The sequence below is a fragment of the Brassica napus genome, chromosome A4, assembly GCF_020379485.1.
Source record: "Brassica napus cultivar Da-Ae chromosome A4, Da-Ae, whole genome shotgun sequence".
Lineage (NCBI taxonomy): Eukaryota > Viridiplantae > Streptophyta > Magnoliopsida > Brassicales > Brassicaceae > Brassica > Brassica napus.
In genome coordinates, this window is record NC_063437.1 from 18,050,516 (window position 1) to 18,067,776 (window position 17,261).

A 17,261-nucleotide genomic window follows, 5' to 3' on the forward strand; every position below is an offset into this window, starting at 1 on the left:
CTTTAAGAATTTTTCATGAATATGTTGTATTTATAAATAATTTTTTTTAAAAACTGCTATTTTTGGAAAGTTTTCATTTTCTTGAGAAATATTGTAGATTAGTTTTTTATTTATTTTGAAATTAGTATAACAAGAATATTTTTGGATAGATGAGTATTCTTTAAGAATTTTTCATCGATATGTTGTATTTAAAATAATTTTCTTAAAAACTGCTATTTTTAGAAAGTTTTCATTTTTTTAGAGAAATATTGTAGATTAGGGTTTGTGATTTAGAAATTAGGAAAAAAAGAATATTTTTGGATAGATGAGTATTCTTTAAGAATTTTTCATGAATATGTTATATTTATTAATAATTTTCTTAAAAACTTTTATTTTTGGAAAGTTTTCATTTTCTTGAGAAATATTGTAGATTTGGGTTTGTGATTTAGAAATTAAGATAGCAAGATTATTTGTGGATATATGAGTATTCTTTCTGATTTTTTCTTCAATAGGTTGTATTTTTAAATAATTTTCTTTAAAACTGCTATTTTTGGAAAGTTTTTATTTTCTTGAGAAATATTGTAGATTAGGGTTTGTGATTTAGAAATCAGGATAACAAGAATATTTTTGGATAGATGAGTATTCTTTAAGAATTTTTCATGAATATGTTGTATTTATAAATAATTTTCTTAAAAACTGCTATTTTTGGAAAGTTTTCATTTTCTTGAAAAATATTTTAGATTTTGGTTTGTGATTTAGAAATTAATATAACAAGATTATTTGTGGATAGATGAGTATTCTTTCTGAGTTTTTCATCAATAGGTTGTATTTTTAAATAATTTTCTTAAAAACTGCTATTTTTGGAAAGTTTTCATTTTCTTGAGAAATACTGTAGATTAGGGTTTGTGATTTAGAAATTAAGATAAAAAGAATATTTTTGGATAGATGAGTATTCTTTAAGAATTTTTCATGAATATGTTGTATTTATAAATACTTTTCTTAAAAACTGCTACTTTTGAAAAGTTTTCATTTTCTTGAGAAATATTGTATATTTGAGCTTGTATTTAAAAATTAAAATAATAAGATTATTTGTAGTTAGATGAGTATTCTTTCTGATTTTTTCATCAATAGGTTGTATTTTAAAATAATTTTCTTAAAAACTGCTATTTTTGGAAAGTTTTTATTTTCATGAGAAATACTGTAGATTATGGTTTGTGATTTAGAAATTAGGATAAAAAGAATATTTTTGGATAGATGAGTATTCTTTTAGAATTTTTCATGAATATGTTGTATTTATAAATAATTTTCTTAAAACTGCTATTTTTGAAAAGTTTTTATTTTCTTGAGAAATATTGTCGATTAGGGTTTGTGATTTAGAAATCAGGATAACAAGAATATTTTTGGATAGATGAGTATTCTTTAAGATTTTTTCATGAATATGTTGTATTTATAAATAATTTTCTTAACAACTGCTATTTTTGGAAAGTTTTTATTTCTTGAGAAATATTGTAGATTAGGGTTTGTGATTTAGAAATCGGATAACAAGAATATTTTTGGATAGATGAGTATTCTTAAGAATTTTTCATGAATATGTTGTATTTATAAATAATTTTCTTAAAAACTGCTATTTTTGGAAAGTTTTATTTTCTTGAGAATATTGTAGATTAGGGTTTGTGATTTAGAAATTAGGATAACAAGAATATTTTTGGATAGATGAGTATTCTTTAAGAATTTTTCATGAATATGTTGTATTTATAATATTTTTTTTAAAAACTGCTATTTTGGAAAGTTTTCATTTTCTTGAGAAATATTGTAGATTAGGGTTTGTGATTTAGAAATCAGGATAACAAGAATATTTTTGGATAGATGAGTATTCTTTATGAATTTTTCATGAATATGTTGTATTTATAAATAATTTTCTTAAAAACTGCTATTTTTGGAAAGTTTTTATTTTCTTGAGAAATATTGTAGATTAGGGTTTGTGATTTAGAAATCAGGATAACAAGAATATTTTTGGATAGATGAGTATTCTTTAAGAATTTTTCATGAATATGTTGTATTTATAAATAATTTTTTTAAAAACTGCTATTTTTGAAAAGTTTTCATTTTCTTGAGAAATATTGTAGATTAGGGTTTTGTGATTTGAAATTAGGATAACAAGAATATTTTTGGATAGATGAGTATTCTTTAAGAATTTTTCATGAATATGTTGTATTTATAAATAATTTTTTAAAAAACTGCTATTTTTGGAAAGTTTTCATTTTCTTGAGAAATATTGTAGATTAGTTTTTTGTGTATTTTGAAATTAGTATAACAAGAATATTTTTGGATAGATGAGTATTTTGTAAGAATTTTTCATGAATATGTTGTATTTATAAATAATTTTCTTAAAAACTGCTATTTTGGAAAGTTTTTTATTTTCTTGAGAAATATTGTAGATTAGGGTTTGTGATTTAGAAATTAGGATAACAAGAATATTTTGGATAGATGAGTATTCTTTCTGATTTTTTCATCAATAGGTTGTATTTTTAAATAATTTTCTTTAAAAACTGCTATTTTTGGAAAGTTTTTTTTTCTTGAGAAATATTGTAGATTAGGGTTTGTGATTTAGAAATCAGGATAACAAAAATATTTTTGGATAGATGAGTATTCTTAAGAATTTTTCATGAATATGTTGTATTTATAAATAATTTTCTTAAAAACTGCTATTTTTGGAAAGTTTTCATTTTCTTGAGAAATATTGTAGATTAGGTTTTGTGATTTTGAAATTAGTATAACAAGAATATTTTTGGATAGATGAGTATTCTTTAAGAATTTTTCATGAATATGTTGTATTTATAAATAATTTTCTTAAAACTGCTATTTTTGGAAAGTTTTTATTTTCTTGAGAAAATATTGTAGATTAGGGTTTGTGATTTAGAAATTAGGATAACAAGATATTTTTGGATAGATGAGTATTCTTTCTCAGTTTTCATGAATAGGTTGTATTTTAAAATAATTTTCTTAAAAACTGCTATTTTGGAAAGTTTCATTTTCTTGAGAAATATTGTAGATTGGGTTTGTGATTTTAATTGTATAACAAGAATATTTTTGGATAGATGAGTATTCTTTAAGAATTTTTCATCGATATGTTGTATTTTAAAATAATTTTCTTAAAAACTGCTATTTTTGGAAAGTTTTCATTTCTTGAGAAATATTGTAGATTAGGGTTTGTGATTTAGAAATTAGGATAACAAGAATATTTGTGGATAGATGAGTATTCTTTAAGATTTTTCATCAATAGGTTGTATTTTTAAATAATTTCTTAAAAAACTGCTATTTTTGGAAAGTTTTTATTTTCTTGAGAAATATTGTAGATTAGGGTTTGTGATTTATAAATTAGGATAAAAAGAATATTTTTGGATAGATGAGTATTTTTTTAAGAATTTTTCATGAATATGTTGTATTTATAAATAATTTTCTTAAAAACTGCTATTTTTGGAAAGTTTTCATTTTCTTGAGAAATATTGTAGATTTTGGTTTGTGATTTAGAAATTAGGATAACCAGATTATTTGTGGATAGATGAGTATTCTTTATGAGTTTTTCATCAATAGGTTGTATTTTTAAATAATTTTCTTAAAAACTGTTATTTTTGGAAATTTTTCATTTTCTTGAGAAATACTGTAGATTAGGGTTTGTGATTTAGAAATTAGGATAACAAGAATATTTTTGGATAGATGAGTATTTTTAGTAAGATTTTTCATGAATATGTTGTATTTATAAATAATTTTTTTAAAAACTGCTATTTTTGGAAAGTTTTTATTTTCTTGAGAAATATTTTTAGATTAGGGTTTGTGATTTAGAAATCAGGATAACAAGAATATTTTTGGATAGATGAGTATTCTTTAAGAATTTTCATGAATATGTTGTATTTATAAATAATTTTCTTAAAAACTGCTATTTTTGGAAAGTTTTTATTTTCTTGAGAAATATTGTAGATTAGGGTTTGTGATTTAGAAATTAGGATAACAAGAATATTTTTGGATAGATGAGTATTCTTTAAGAATTTTTCATGAATATGTTGTATTTATAAATAATTTTTAAAAAACTGCTATTTTTGGAAAGTTTTCATTTTCTTGAGAAATATTGTAGATTAGGTTTTGTGATTTTGAAATTAGTATAACAAGAATATTTTTGGATAGATGAGTATTCTTTAAGAATTTTTCATGAATATGTTGTATTTATAAATATTTTTTTAAAAAACTGCTATTTTTGGAAAGTTTTTATTTTCTTGAGAAATATTGTAGATTAGTTTTTTATTTATTTGGAAATTAGTATAAAAAGAATATTTTTGGATAGATGAGTATTTTGTAAGAATTTTTCATGAATATGTTGTATTTATAAATAATTTTCTTAAAAACTGCTATTTTGGAAAGTTTTTTATTTTCTTGAGAAATATTGTAGATTAGGGTTTGTGATTTAGAAATTAGGATAACAAGAATATTTGTGGATAGATGAGTATTCTTTCTGATTTTTTCATCAATAGGTTGTATTTTTAAATAATTTTCTTAAAAACTGCTATTTTTGGAAAGTTTTCATTTTCTTGAGAAATATTGTAGATTAGGTTTTGTGATTTTGAAATTAGTATAACAAGAATATTTTTGGATAGATGAGTATTCTTAAGAATTTTTCATGAATATGTTGTATTTATAAATAATTTTTTTAAAAAACTGCTATTTTTGGAAAGTTTTCATTTTCTTGAGAAATATTGTAGATTAATTTTTTATTTATTTTCAAATTAGTATAACAAGAATATTTTGGATAGATGAGTATTCTGTAAGAATTTTTCATGAATATGTTGTATTTATAAATAATTTTCTTAAAAACTGCTATTTTGGAAAGTTTTTTATTTTCTTGAGAAATATTGTAGATTAGGGTTTGTGATTTAGAAATTAGGATAACAAGAATATTTGTGGATAGATGAGTATTCTTTCTGATTTTTTCATCAATAGGTTGTATTTATAAATAATTTTCTTAAAAACTGCTATTTTTGGAAAGTTTTTATTTTCTTGAGAAATATTGTAGATTAGGGTTTGTGATTTAGAAATTAGGATAACAAGAATATTTTGGATAGATGAGTATTCTTTAAGATTTTTCATGAATATGTTGTATTTATAATAATTTTTTAAAAACTGCTATTTTGGAAAGTTTTCATTTTCTTGAGAAATATTGTAGATTAGGTTTTGTGATTTAGAAATCAGGATAACAAAGAATATTTTTTTTGGAGATGAGTATTCTTAAGATTTTTTCATGAATATGTTGTATTTATAAATAATTTTTTTTAAAACTGCTATTTTGGAAAGTTTTCATTTCTTGAGAAATATTGTAGATTAGGTTTTGTGATTTGAATTAGGATAACAAGAATATTTTGGATAGATGAGTATTCTTTAAGAATTTTTCATGAAATATGTTGTATTTATAAATATTTTTTAAAAAACTGCTATTTTGGAAAGTTTTCATTTTCTTGAGAAATATTGTAGATTAGTTTTTTATTTATTTTGAAATTAGTATAACAAGAATATTTTTGGATAGATGAGTATTCTTTAAGAATTTTTCATCGATATGTTGTAATTTAAAATAATTTTCTTAAAAACTGCTATTTTTATAAAGTTTTCATTTTTTTAGAGAAATATTGTAGATTAGGGTTTGTGATTTAGAATTAGGAAAAAAAGAATATTTTTGGATAGATGAGTATTCTTTAAGAATTTTTCATGAATATGTTATATTTATTAATAATTTTCTTAAAAACTTTTATTTTTTAGAAAGTTTTCATTTTCTTGAGAAATATTGTAGATTAGGGTTTGTGATTTAGAAATTAAGATAACAAGAATATTTGTGGATATATGAGTATTCTTTCTGATTTTTTCATCAATAGGTTGTATTTTTAAATAATTTTCTTTAAAACTGCTATTTTTGGAAAGTTTTTATTTTTTTGAGAAATATTGTAGATTAGGGTTTGTGATTTAGAAATCAGGATAACAAGAATATTTTTGGATAGATGAGTATTCTTTAAGAATTTTTCATGAATATGTTGTATTTATAAATAATTTTCTTAAAAACTGCTATTTTTGGAAAGTTTTCATTTTCTTGAAAAATATTGTAGATTTTGGTTTGTGATTTAGAAATTAATATAACAAGATTATTTGTGGATAGATGAGTATTCTTTTCTGAGTTTTTCATCAATAGGTTGTATTTTTAAATAATTTTCTTAAAAACTGCTATTTTTGGAAAGTTTTCATTTTCTTGAGAAATATTGTAGATTAGGGTTTGTGATTTATAAATTAGGATAAAAAGAATATTTTTGGATAGATGAGTATTCTTTAAGAATTTTTCATGAATATGTTGTATTTATAAATATTTTCTTAAAAACTGCTACTTTTGGAAAGTTTTCATTTTCTTGAGAAATATTGTAGATTTGGGTTTGTGATTAAAAATTAAAATAATAAGATTATTTGTAGTTAGATGAGTATTCTTTCTGATTTTTTCATCAATAGGTTGTATTTTAAAATAATTTTCTTAAAAACTGCTATTTTTGGAAAGTTTTTTTTTTCTTGAGAAATATTGTAGATTAGGGTTTGTGATTTAGAAATTAGGATAAAAAGAATATTTTTGGATAGATGAGTATTCTTTTAGAATTTTTCATGAATATGTTGTATTTATAAATAATTTTCTTAAAAACTGCTATATTTTGGAAAGTTTTTATTTTCTTGAGAAATATTGTAGATTAGGGTTGTGATTTAGAAATTAGGATAACAAGAATATTTTTGGATAGATGAGTATTCTTAAATTTTTTCATGAATATGTTGTATTTATAAATAATTTTCTTAAAAACTGCTATTTTGGAAAGTTTTTTATTTTCTTGAGAAATATTGTAGATTAGGGTTTGTGATTTAGAAATTAGGATAACAAGAATATTTTTGGATAGATGAGTATTCTTTAAGAATTTTTCATGAATATGTTGTATTTATAAATAATTTCTTAAAAACTGCTATTTTTGGAAAGTTTTTATTTTCTTGAGAAATATTGTAGATTAGGGTTTGTGATTTAGAAATTAGGGAACAAGAATATTTTTGGATAGATGAGTATTCTTTAAGAATTTTTCATGAATATGTTGTATTTATAAATTTTTTTAAAAACTGCTATTTTTGGAAAGTTTTCATTTTCTTGAGAAATATTGTAGATTAGGGTTTGTGATTTAGAAATCAGGATAACAAGAATATTTTTGGATAGATGAGTATTCTTTAAGAATTTTTCATGAATATGTTGTATTTATAAATAATTTTCTTAAAAACTGCTATTTTTGGAAAGTTTTATTTTCTTGAGAAATATTGTAGATTAGGTTTTGTGATTTAGAAATCAGGATAACAAGAATATTTTTGGATAGATGAGTATTCTTTAAGAATTTTCATGAATATTTGTATTTATAATTAATTTTTTAAAAACTGCTATTTTGGAAAAAGTTTCATTTTCTTGAGAAATATTGTAGATTAGGTTTTGTGATTTTGAAATTAGTATAACAAGAATATTTTTGGATGGATGAGTATTCTTTAAGAATTTTTCATGAATATGTTGTATTTATAAATAATTTTTTAAAAACTGCTATTTTTGGAAAGTTTTCATTTTCTTGAGAAATATTGTAGATTAGTTTTTTATTTATTTTGAAATTAGTATAAAAAGAATATTTTTGGATAGATGAGTATTTTGTAAGAATTTTTCATGAATATGTTGTATTTATAAATAATTTTCTTAAAAACTGCTATTTTGGAAAGTTTTTTATTTTCTTGAGAAATATTGTAGATTAGGGTTTGTGATTTAGAAATTAGGATAACAAGAATATTTGTGGATAGATGAGTATTCTTTGATTTTTTATCAATAGGTTGTATTTTAAATAATTTCTTTAAACTGCTATTTTTGGAAAGTTTTTATTTTCTTGAGAAATATTGTAGATTAGGGTTTGTGATTTAGAAATTAGGATAACAAGAATATTTTTGGATAGATGAGTATTCTTTAAGAATTTTTCATGAATATGTTGTATTTATAATTAATTTTCTTAAAAACTGCTATTTTTGGAAAGTTTTCATTTTCTTGAGAAATATTGTAGATTAGGTTTTGTGATTTAGAAATTAGTATACAAGAATATTTTTGGATAGATGAGTATTCTTTAAGAATTTTTCATGAATATGTTGTATTTATAAATAATTTTCTTAAAACCTGCTATTTTTGGAAAGTTTTTTATTTTCTTGAGAAATATTGTAGATTAGGGTTTGTGATTTAGAAATTAGGATAACAAGATATTTTTGGATAGATGAGTATTCTTTCTCAGTTTTTCATCAATAGGTTGTATTTTTAAATAATTTTCTTAAAAACTGCTATTTTTGGAAAGTTTTCATTTTCTTGAGAAATATTGTAGATTGGGTTTTGTGATTTTGAAATTAGTATAACAAGAATATTTTTGGATAGATGAGTATTCTTTAAGAATTTTTCATCGATATGTTGTATTTTAAAATAATTTTCTTAAAAACTGCTATTTTTGGAAAGTTTTCATTTTTTTGAGAAATATTGTAGATTAGGGTTTGTGATTTAGAAATTAGGATAACAAGAATATTTGTGGATAGATGAGTATTCTTTCTGAGTTTTTCATCAATAGGTTGTATTTTTAAATAATTTTCTTAAAAACTGCTATTTTTTGAAAGTTTTCATTTTCTTGAGAAATACTGTAGATTAGGGTTTGTGATTTAGAAATTAGGATAAAAAGAATATTTTGGATAGATGAGTATTCTTTAAGAATTTTCATGAATATGTTGTATTTATAAATAATTTTCTTAAAAACTGCTATTTTTGGATAGTTTTCATTTTCTTGAAAAATATTGTAGATTTTGGTTTGTGATTTATAAATTAATATAACAAGATTATTTATGGATAGTTGAGTATTCTTTTCTGAGTTTTTCATCAATAGGTTGTATTTTTAAATAATTTTCTTAAAAACTGTTATTTTTGGAAATTTTTCATTTTCTTGAGAAATACTCTAGATTAGGGTTTGTGATTTAGAAATCAGGATAACAAGAATATTTTTGGATAGATGAGTATTCTGTAAGAATTTTCATGAATATGTTGTATTTATAAATAATTTTCTTAAAAACTGCTATTTTTGGAAAGTTTTTATTTTCTTGAGAAATATTGTAGATTAGGGTTTGTGATTTAGAAATCAGGATAACAAGAATATTTTTGGATAGATGAGTATTCTTTAAGAATTTTTCATGAATATGTTGTATTTATAATTAATTTTTTAAAAACTGCTATTTTTGGAAAGTTTTCATTTTCTTGAGAAATATTGTAGATTAGGTTTTCTGATTTTGAAATTAGTATAACAAGAATATTTTTGGATGGATGAGTATTCTTTAAGAATTTTTCATGAATATGTTGTATTTATAAATAATTTTTTTTTAAAACGGCTATTTTTGGAAAGTTTTATTATTTTCTTGAGATGATAACTTTCCCAAAATTTCTGTACAAAAATGATAATTTTCCAAAAATAGCACGTTTTAGAAAACTTATTTAAAAATTATAACCTATTGATCAAACATTCTTAAAGCATACCTATTTATCAACAAAAACTCTTGTTATCCTAATTTCTAAATCACAATACCAAATCTACAATATTTCTATAGAAAAATGATAGCTTTCCCAAAATAGCAGGTTTTGGAAAATATATTTAAAATTAAAACCTATTGAACAAAAATTCTAAAAGCATACCTATCTATCAACAAAAACTCTTGTTATCCTAATTTATAAATTACAATCTCAAATCTATAATATTTATCAACAAAATGACAATTTTCCGAAAATAGCAGGTTTTGGAAAATTTATTTAAAAATTATAACCTATTGATCAAAAATTCTTAAACTATACCCATCTACAACCAAAAACTCTTGTTATCCTAATTTCTAAATCACAATCCCAAATCTACAATATTTTGTCTACAAATATGATAATTTTCTAAAAATAGCAGGTCTTAGAAATTTTATTTATAAAATACAACCTATTGATAAAAAATTACAAAAGCATGCCCATCTATCAACAAAAAATCTTGTTATCCTAATTTCTAAATCAGAACCCCAAATCTATAATATTTCTCTACAAAAATGATAATTTTCCAAAAATAGCAGGTTTTGGAAAATTTATTTAAAAATTATAACCTATTGATAGAAAATTATAGAACCATACTCATATATGAACAAAAACTTTTGTTATCCTAATTTCTAAATCAAAATCAAAAATATACAATATTTCTATAGATAAATGATAACTTTCCCAAAATTTCTGTACAAAAATGATAATTTTCCAAAAATAGCAGGTTTTAGAAAATCTATTTAAAAATTATAACCTATTGATCAAAAATTCTTAAAGCATACCTATCTATCAACAAAAACTCGTGTTATCCTAATTTTTAAATCACAATACCAAATCTACAATATTTCTATAGAAAAATGATAGCTTTCCCAAAATAGCAGGTTTTGGAAAATATATTTAAAAATTATAACCTATTGAACAAAAATTCTTAAAGCATGCCTATCTATCAACAAAAACTCTTGTTATTCTACTAATTAAATCACAATCTCAAATCTACAATATTTATCTACAAAAATGATAACTTTCCAAAAATAGCAAGGTTTGGAAAATTTATTTAAAAATTATAACCTATTGATAAAAAAAATTTAAACCATACCCATTTATAACCAAAAACTCTTGTTATCCTAATTTCTAAATCACAATCCCAAATCTACAATATTTTCTCTACGAAAATGATAACTTTCTAAAAATAGCAGGTCTTAGAAATTTTATTTAGAAAATACAACCTATTGATCAAAAATTACAAAAGCATACCCAGCTATCAACAAAAAATCTTGTTATCCTAATTTCTAAATCAGGATCCCAAATCTATAATATTTATGAACAAAAATGATAATTTTCTAAAAATAGCAGGTTTTGGAAAATTTATTTAAAAATTATCAAAAATTCTTAAAACATACCTATCTATCAACAAAAACTCTTGTTATCCTAATTTCTAAATCACAATCCTAAATCTACAATATTTCTATAGAAAAATGATAGCTTTCCCAAAATAGCAGGTTTTGGAAAATATATTTAAAAATTATAATGTATTGAACAAAAACTCTTAAAGCATACCTATATATCAACAAAAATTCTTGTTATCTTAATTTTTAAATCACAATCCCATCTACAATATTTATCTACAAAAATGATAAATTTCCAATGTTTTGGAAAATTTATTTAAAAATTATAACCTATTGATCAAAAATTCTTAAACCATACCCATCTATAACCAAAAACTCTTGTTATCATAATTTCTAAATCATAATCTCAAATCTACAATATTTTTTCTACGAAAATGATAACTTTCTAAATAGCAGGTCTTAGAAATTTTATTTAGAATATACAACCTATTGATCAAAAATTACAAAAGCATGCTCATTTATCAACAAAAAATATTGTTATCCTAATTTCTAAATCAGAATCTCAAATCTATAATATTTCTCTACAAAAATGATAATTTTCCAAAAATAGCAGGTTTTGAAAAATTTATTTATAAATTATAACCTATTGATAGAAAATTATAGAACCATACTCATATATCAACAAAAACTTTTGTTATCCTAACTTCTAAATCAAATCCAAAATCTATAACATTTCTATAGATAAATGATAACTTTCCCAAAATTCCTTCTCAAACAGTGGTAAATCCCATCTCTGAACAAGAAAAGAACCACAAAAGAAAAAACGGTTCCATACGGTTTGGTATGATTAATATCTCAGAATCTTCTTTATACTCGGGAATCTTTGATCCACATTTCTTAGTCCTTAGCTACCGATCCTTCTGCATCTGAGCTTTTCTTCCTTTCCTTGAATCTATAGAGCCGTGCCAAGTCAAAACATATAAGAATAGGTAGCTAAGAATCGGTCCTATCACTTTATCCCAAAGAATGGGAAAGAAAAAAAAAAAAGATTCAATTAAAGTAAAGAGACCAAATGAGAACCAAAGAGGCCTAACTCAATATGAAAGATCAAATCAATGTAAATTCCAAACCTTCTTTTCTTTACCATTATTTAAACAACACGTACAAAAGAACTTCTAAAGAAAAGCAGAGATCGACATCTTCAGAATTTTCTTGATTCATCCATCTACATAGATCAAGATTTCGTTTCGATCTTCCTTTGAGAGAAAAAGGCTCAGTGCTTGGCATCTTCTTCTTCGCAGAACTTAGAATACTTGTCTGAATCCATCAGCTTCTCTGCCTTGCCTGCGTCACTCAGCTCCACCTTTATGATCCATCCTTCTTCATACGGGCTCGTGTTCACCTGTGAGTTCCAACAAAAGAATCTTAGCTCGAGACCGCAGGATCAACAAATCTCCAAGTTGATGATGTTTCTACACAGAATAAATGCTAATATGATTTTTCAAATGAGGACTCACCAATTCAGGGGACTCAGTCAACACCTCATTGACTTCAACCACAGTACCAGAGACTGGAGAATTGATATCACTATCAAAAACACATTTACTATCAAAGACACATACTTTCAAAAAGAACAATATCAGATTCAATAAGAGAGAGAAACCAAAGAAATGAAACAGAGAGAAAGGAATGGGACTGAGTTTCACCGGAAGAAAATCCTCGTTGGGCAACGGAGGTCCTTAGATGAGAAGCAACCCTCGAAGCCCACAAGAAGCTAGCAGCCATTGTTTTCGTGAGATCTTTGAACGATACACAACAACAATGAGAGAGAGAGAGAGAGAGAGAGAGAGAGAGAGTGAACTCACCGATCGGCTGATTATTAATATTCTTGTGACAAAAGGGTTTGGTGGGTTCGCATTTTTGCTAATAGAATATCACTTCCTGAATCATTTACTCGTGGACCAACCTACCCACTGAAAGCAACATTGTGGGTTGTGACATTCGACCATATATTATAACACTACTTAATTACTAAGTAAAAAGATGCTACTTCAGTTTACAGGTAAGGAGGAGGAGAGAACTCACATACACATCCTTTAGGGCGTTGTTCAAAGTAACCTTAGTTGTTCCTCCATTATATGGTGCACAAACTTGAATCAATCATCTCCTCCAAACATTTCACATAAAGTTTCTTCCTCGAGGTTCATATCACAACCTCTTCTGGTGTATAAATCTTCGACAAAAAGCTCTTAAACCCTATCAAGATATATTACCGACTTACCATAAGAGTCGATCAACATACCTCCACTCAGGCATAACTATACAGGGACTAACTACAAACACAACAGCTAATAAGCAAAGGATATCTGTTTAGTTTTATTTCTGTTGTTCTGTTTCTTGTGTCCTCTGTACTTCTGTCAAAAACTGAAAATTGGTAATGAATTTTAACATTTCACCAAAAAAAACATACCTCCACTTAAGGGAACTCAAGTGCAGTGGTAGGCTCTACTGCTAAGCTTATGTTGCCGCACTACTGATACTAGGTTGATTTTCGAACCATTTTTTTTTTCAAATCCGGTTTGCATTTTCAATATAAGAAACAAAAATAAATTAATGTTTGAACTAGATTTATGTTAGGAAAGATTTACATAAGATAATAGTATTAATATTCGTTTTTAAGGTCAAAAATGATAGAATTAAACTACTGTGAGAGTATTGAACGTTAGATCTGGAGAGGTGACCAATCCTACGATCCAGATTATATGAGTTCTTTATCTGCTTACAAACGGCGTCGTGGGCGGGTCCCACTGCTTATCGTTTTTTCAAACCTCTCTCTCGTGTCTTCAGCTTGGAGCCAAATCAATGGCAGAAAAAGAGGCAAGAAACTCCCCCAAAATTAAAAAAAACAATTAAAAAATGTCCGAAGGATAAACCGGTTTTTGTTTTTTTTTTTAATTTCTCTCTCTTCGTTGTCGATTTCAGACATCCACATTGGTCGTAGATCTGTAAAAATCTGCGTGTTTCGTTTTTTTTTTTTTGTGATTTTGCAATTGAGATTCCGATTGTTGTTTATTCGAGGGCCACGACGAGCGAGTTGATTCCGATTTGGGACCTTCTGCTGATTCGCATTCCGGATCTAATCTGAGAGATTCGATTCGTTGTCGACATTTTTGTTCGGTGGTGGATCCGGAGAAGAAGAGATGGATCTATCGGCGGTTAGCGAAGAGCTTGCTGAGCTCGAAGGACAAATCAATGACCTTTTCCGCGCCTTGTCGTGAGATTCTCTTTCCCATTTCTTGATCTGTGTCTCTTTTTTTGTCGTGTTCTTGTCCGTAAAGTTTGTGTCTTTGACCAGAAATGGATTCCAGAAGCTGGAGAAGATCAAGGATGCTAGTAGGCAGAGCAGGCAGCTGGAAGAACTCACTGACAAAATGCGTGACTGCAAGAGCCTTATTAAAGATTTCGATAGAGAAGTCAAAAGCTTGGAAGGTGGAAATGACGCCAGCACTAACCGGATGTTGAATGATAGACGACAGTCTATGGTAGCTGCACTTATTCATCTGAATTCGATTTTATTTATATTTTGTTAATTAATGCTGTGTGTTTTTCTGTGCAGGTTAAGGAACTAAACTCATATGTTGCTCTTAAGAAGAAGTATGTGACAGTTTTGCTTATTCATGTTCAAGAAATAATATCTGCAATTACATTTTTCTTTGTTTTGTGGTGATTTGATGATTAATGAGGGGATGATTGATTGTGTGAACAGATACTCATCCAATCTAGCAAGCAATAACAAGCGAGTAGATCTTTTCGATGGTCCTGCTGAAGACCACATGGAAGAGAATGTCTTATTAGCTTCAAGTAACGCTCTTTTTAACTCCATCTTTATTTTCAAGGATATTGCAAAACAACAAACACAACAATTGATATGTGTATTAATTAGCATATTCCTAGAGTAGATTTAATGGGAGCTTAATCATTTTCAGATATGACCAATCAAGAACTTGTGAATAAAGGGAACTCCATGATGGATGACACTGATCAAGCCATTGAAAGAGGGAAAAAGGTCACTACTACTTTTACGTATTATCTCTATATCATTGTGCCTCGCCTGTTTGCCATAGCAAAGGAAAACTCTCACTTCCTTTTTTTTTTTTTACTGTGGCTTTAACAACAGATTGTTCTGGAGACTATAAATGTGGGAACAGATACTTCAGCAGCTCTCAAGGCTCAGGTTTGTATGAATCTCAGTTATTCTTTACAATATTCCTTGTTGTGAAACCTAAGGATAGTTTACCTTTTAATTGTTCAGACCGACCAAATGAGTAGAGTTGTGAATGAACTCGATTCTATTCATTTCTCACTCAAGAAAGCCTCCAAGCTGGTCAAGGAAATTGGTAGGCAGGTCAGTCGCCAAAATCTCTCCTTATTTCTTCTTTATACAATTCATATTTATCTGCAGCTTCCTCTTATCTCTTTTGTACTTACTTTCTGCTCTTCTTCTTCTTCTCTCAGGTTGCTACGGACAAATGTATTATGGCGTTTCTTTTCCTTATTGTCATTGGTGTCATAGCAATCATCATCGTCAAGGTACACCTCTCAGCTCCTTTCTTCTTCACACTTGCATACTTGTTTGAGTATTTTTAGATTTTCTCTGTTCATCTTTATCTTATCACGGTCTTCCATGATTTTATCGTTATCATACTTGTAACTTCTTCTTGTTCATCTATTTTGGATAGATTGTGAACCCAAACAACAAAGACATCCGGGACATACCGGGCCTAGCTCCACCAGCCATGAACAGACGTTTACTCTGGAACCATTACTGAAGACAAGATTCTCATTTCAATGCATTCAATGTTGCTGTAGATGAAACCGCCTCACTTAACCAGTTTTCATTCCCATTGGCTCCTCTCTGCTGCGCATTTGAGAAGTCGCAGAAATCAAATTCCTTTTCATTACAGTCCCAAGATTCAGAAACCATTTTTTTTGTCCATCTGCTTGTATAACGAAGACTGCGTGTTTGTCTTTTTTTTTTTTTTTAATGTCGTGTCTATTTCATGTTAATTTAATCGATCCTAAGTTTTCACTGGTTTATGTTGAAACTCAGTTGTATCATATTCGATCACTTGTACGACTAGATGACTCCCCATCATTTGTGTCTGTGGAAAGTGTATTTGGTTCCTTCCAAGAGCCAAGAGAGCAAAGATGTCAATAAAAAAAATATTAGTCGAACAATCATCAGAACAAACATGGATCAAGACACTATGATTCTGCAAGCTTCTGCTCTAGATATTTGCTTGATTGTTGTTGTTCTAGTTTTTTTCACCTCTTGTTTACCTGAAACTTGCTAGAAATCAGCCATTACAATCCTGTTTATCGATAGATTTTTGCAGTATACATCCTGTAATATTGAATACTTTTACATTCATATTTAAATTAACTATAGCCAACGTAAATCATCCATTTCAAGTAGAATTGAACTTGTGATTTCGAATACTCCCAAGAACCCTTACACCACCTCTTATGCACATGAAGGGTGTTATTGATAATTGGTATATATGTGCGTGCTTGTGTATTGATAAACAAAATGACAAGGGTTTATTTCATACATGTAACTCATTATAATATTTCGATCATTCTCCCTGTGTTTCTTCTTTAAGAGCTATGGACTACAATATATTAACATGTATAGTTAGGCACAAGTGAAGCTCAATGCATCTTCACTGCTACAAATGATATCGGTTCAGTCACCATCACTCGCAAAGTTGAGCAAATCATATGCTATCCAAGCTTATATCAATCAAATTTGGAGGCATCAACAATTAAAGTTATATTTATTTCGTGCAGTTACACGCGTATTTATCGTCAAACGTGATGAGATGAGATGCATGTGTCTTTTTATGAAAGGTTTTGATATATAGAGATTAGTTTTTTACAATAATCTAGCTAGGGATTTTGTGTTAGTTCTTTTGTTTTCTGAATATAAACTTTGTATAATATTTATACTATATATTAAAAAAAAAACACTTTGTATAATGTTTAAACTAGAATTTTTAAATACTGATTTGGGGAAAAAAATAGGCTGAAAGAGTTGAGCTCCACGGTTTAAAACAAAACAAAAAAAAAGAAACAAAATATACAAAGCGTTAATTAACTACCTCTCGTAATGAGGTAAATGCAAAAATGGCTCGTTGAGTTAACAACCTCTCGTTACCGTTAAGACTCCTACAAATTAAAACGCGCGAGAGATGATTTAAAAAGGT

At 26.3% G+C, this 17,261-nt stretch overlaps 1 protein-coding gene and 1 pseudogene across 1 annotated transcript; one reads left to right on the plus strand and one right to left on the minus strand.

Annotated features, from left to right (window-relative positions):
• Positions 1 to 11,609: 11,609 nt before the first annotated feature.
• On the minus strand, positions 11,610 to 13,644 carry LOC106366979 (annotated as a pseudogene).
• Positions 13,645 to 13,849: 205 nt separating this feature from the next.
• Positions 13,850 to 16,155, plus strand: LOC106366978 (novel plant SNARE 11-like). Its single transcript, XM_048778480.1, has 9 exons — positions 13,850 to 14,269; positions 14,351 to 14,537; positions 14,612 to 14,649; positions 14,762 to 14,856; positions 14,982 to 15,061; positions 15,173 to 15,229; positions 15,308 to 15,400; positions 15,511 to 15,585; positions 15,735 to 16,155. Exons 1-9 carry the CDS (start codon positions 14,196 to 14,198, stop codon positions 15,822 to 15,824), a joined length of 789 nt encoding a protein of 262 aa, XP_048634437.1. The 5' UTR covers positions 13,850 to 14,195; the 3' UTR covers positions 15,825 to 16,155.
• The last annotated feature ends 1,106 nt before the right edge of the window (positions 16,156 to 17,261 follow it).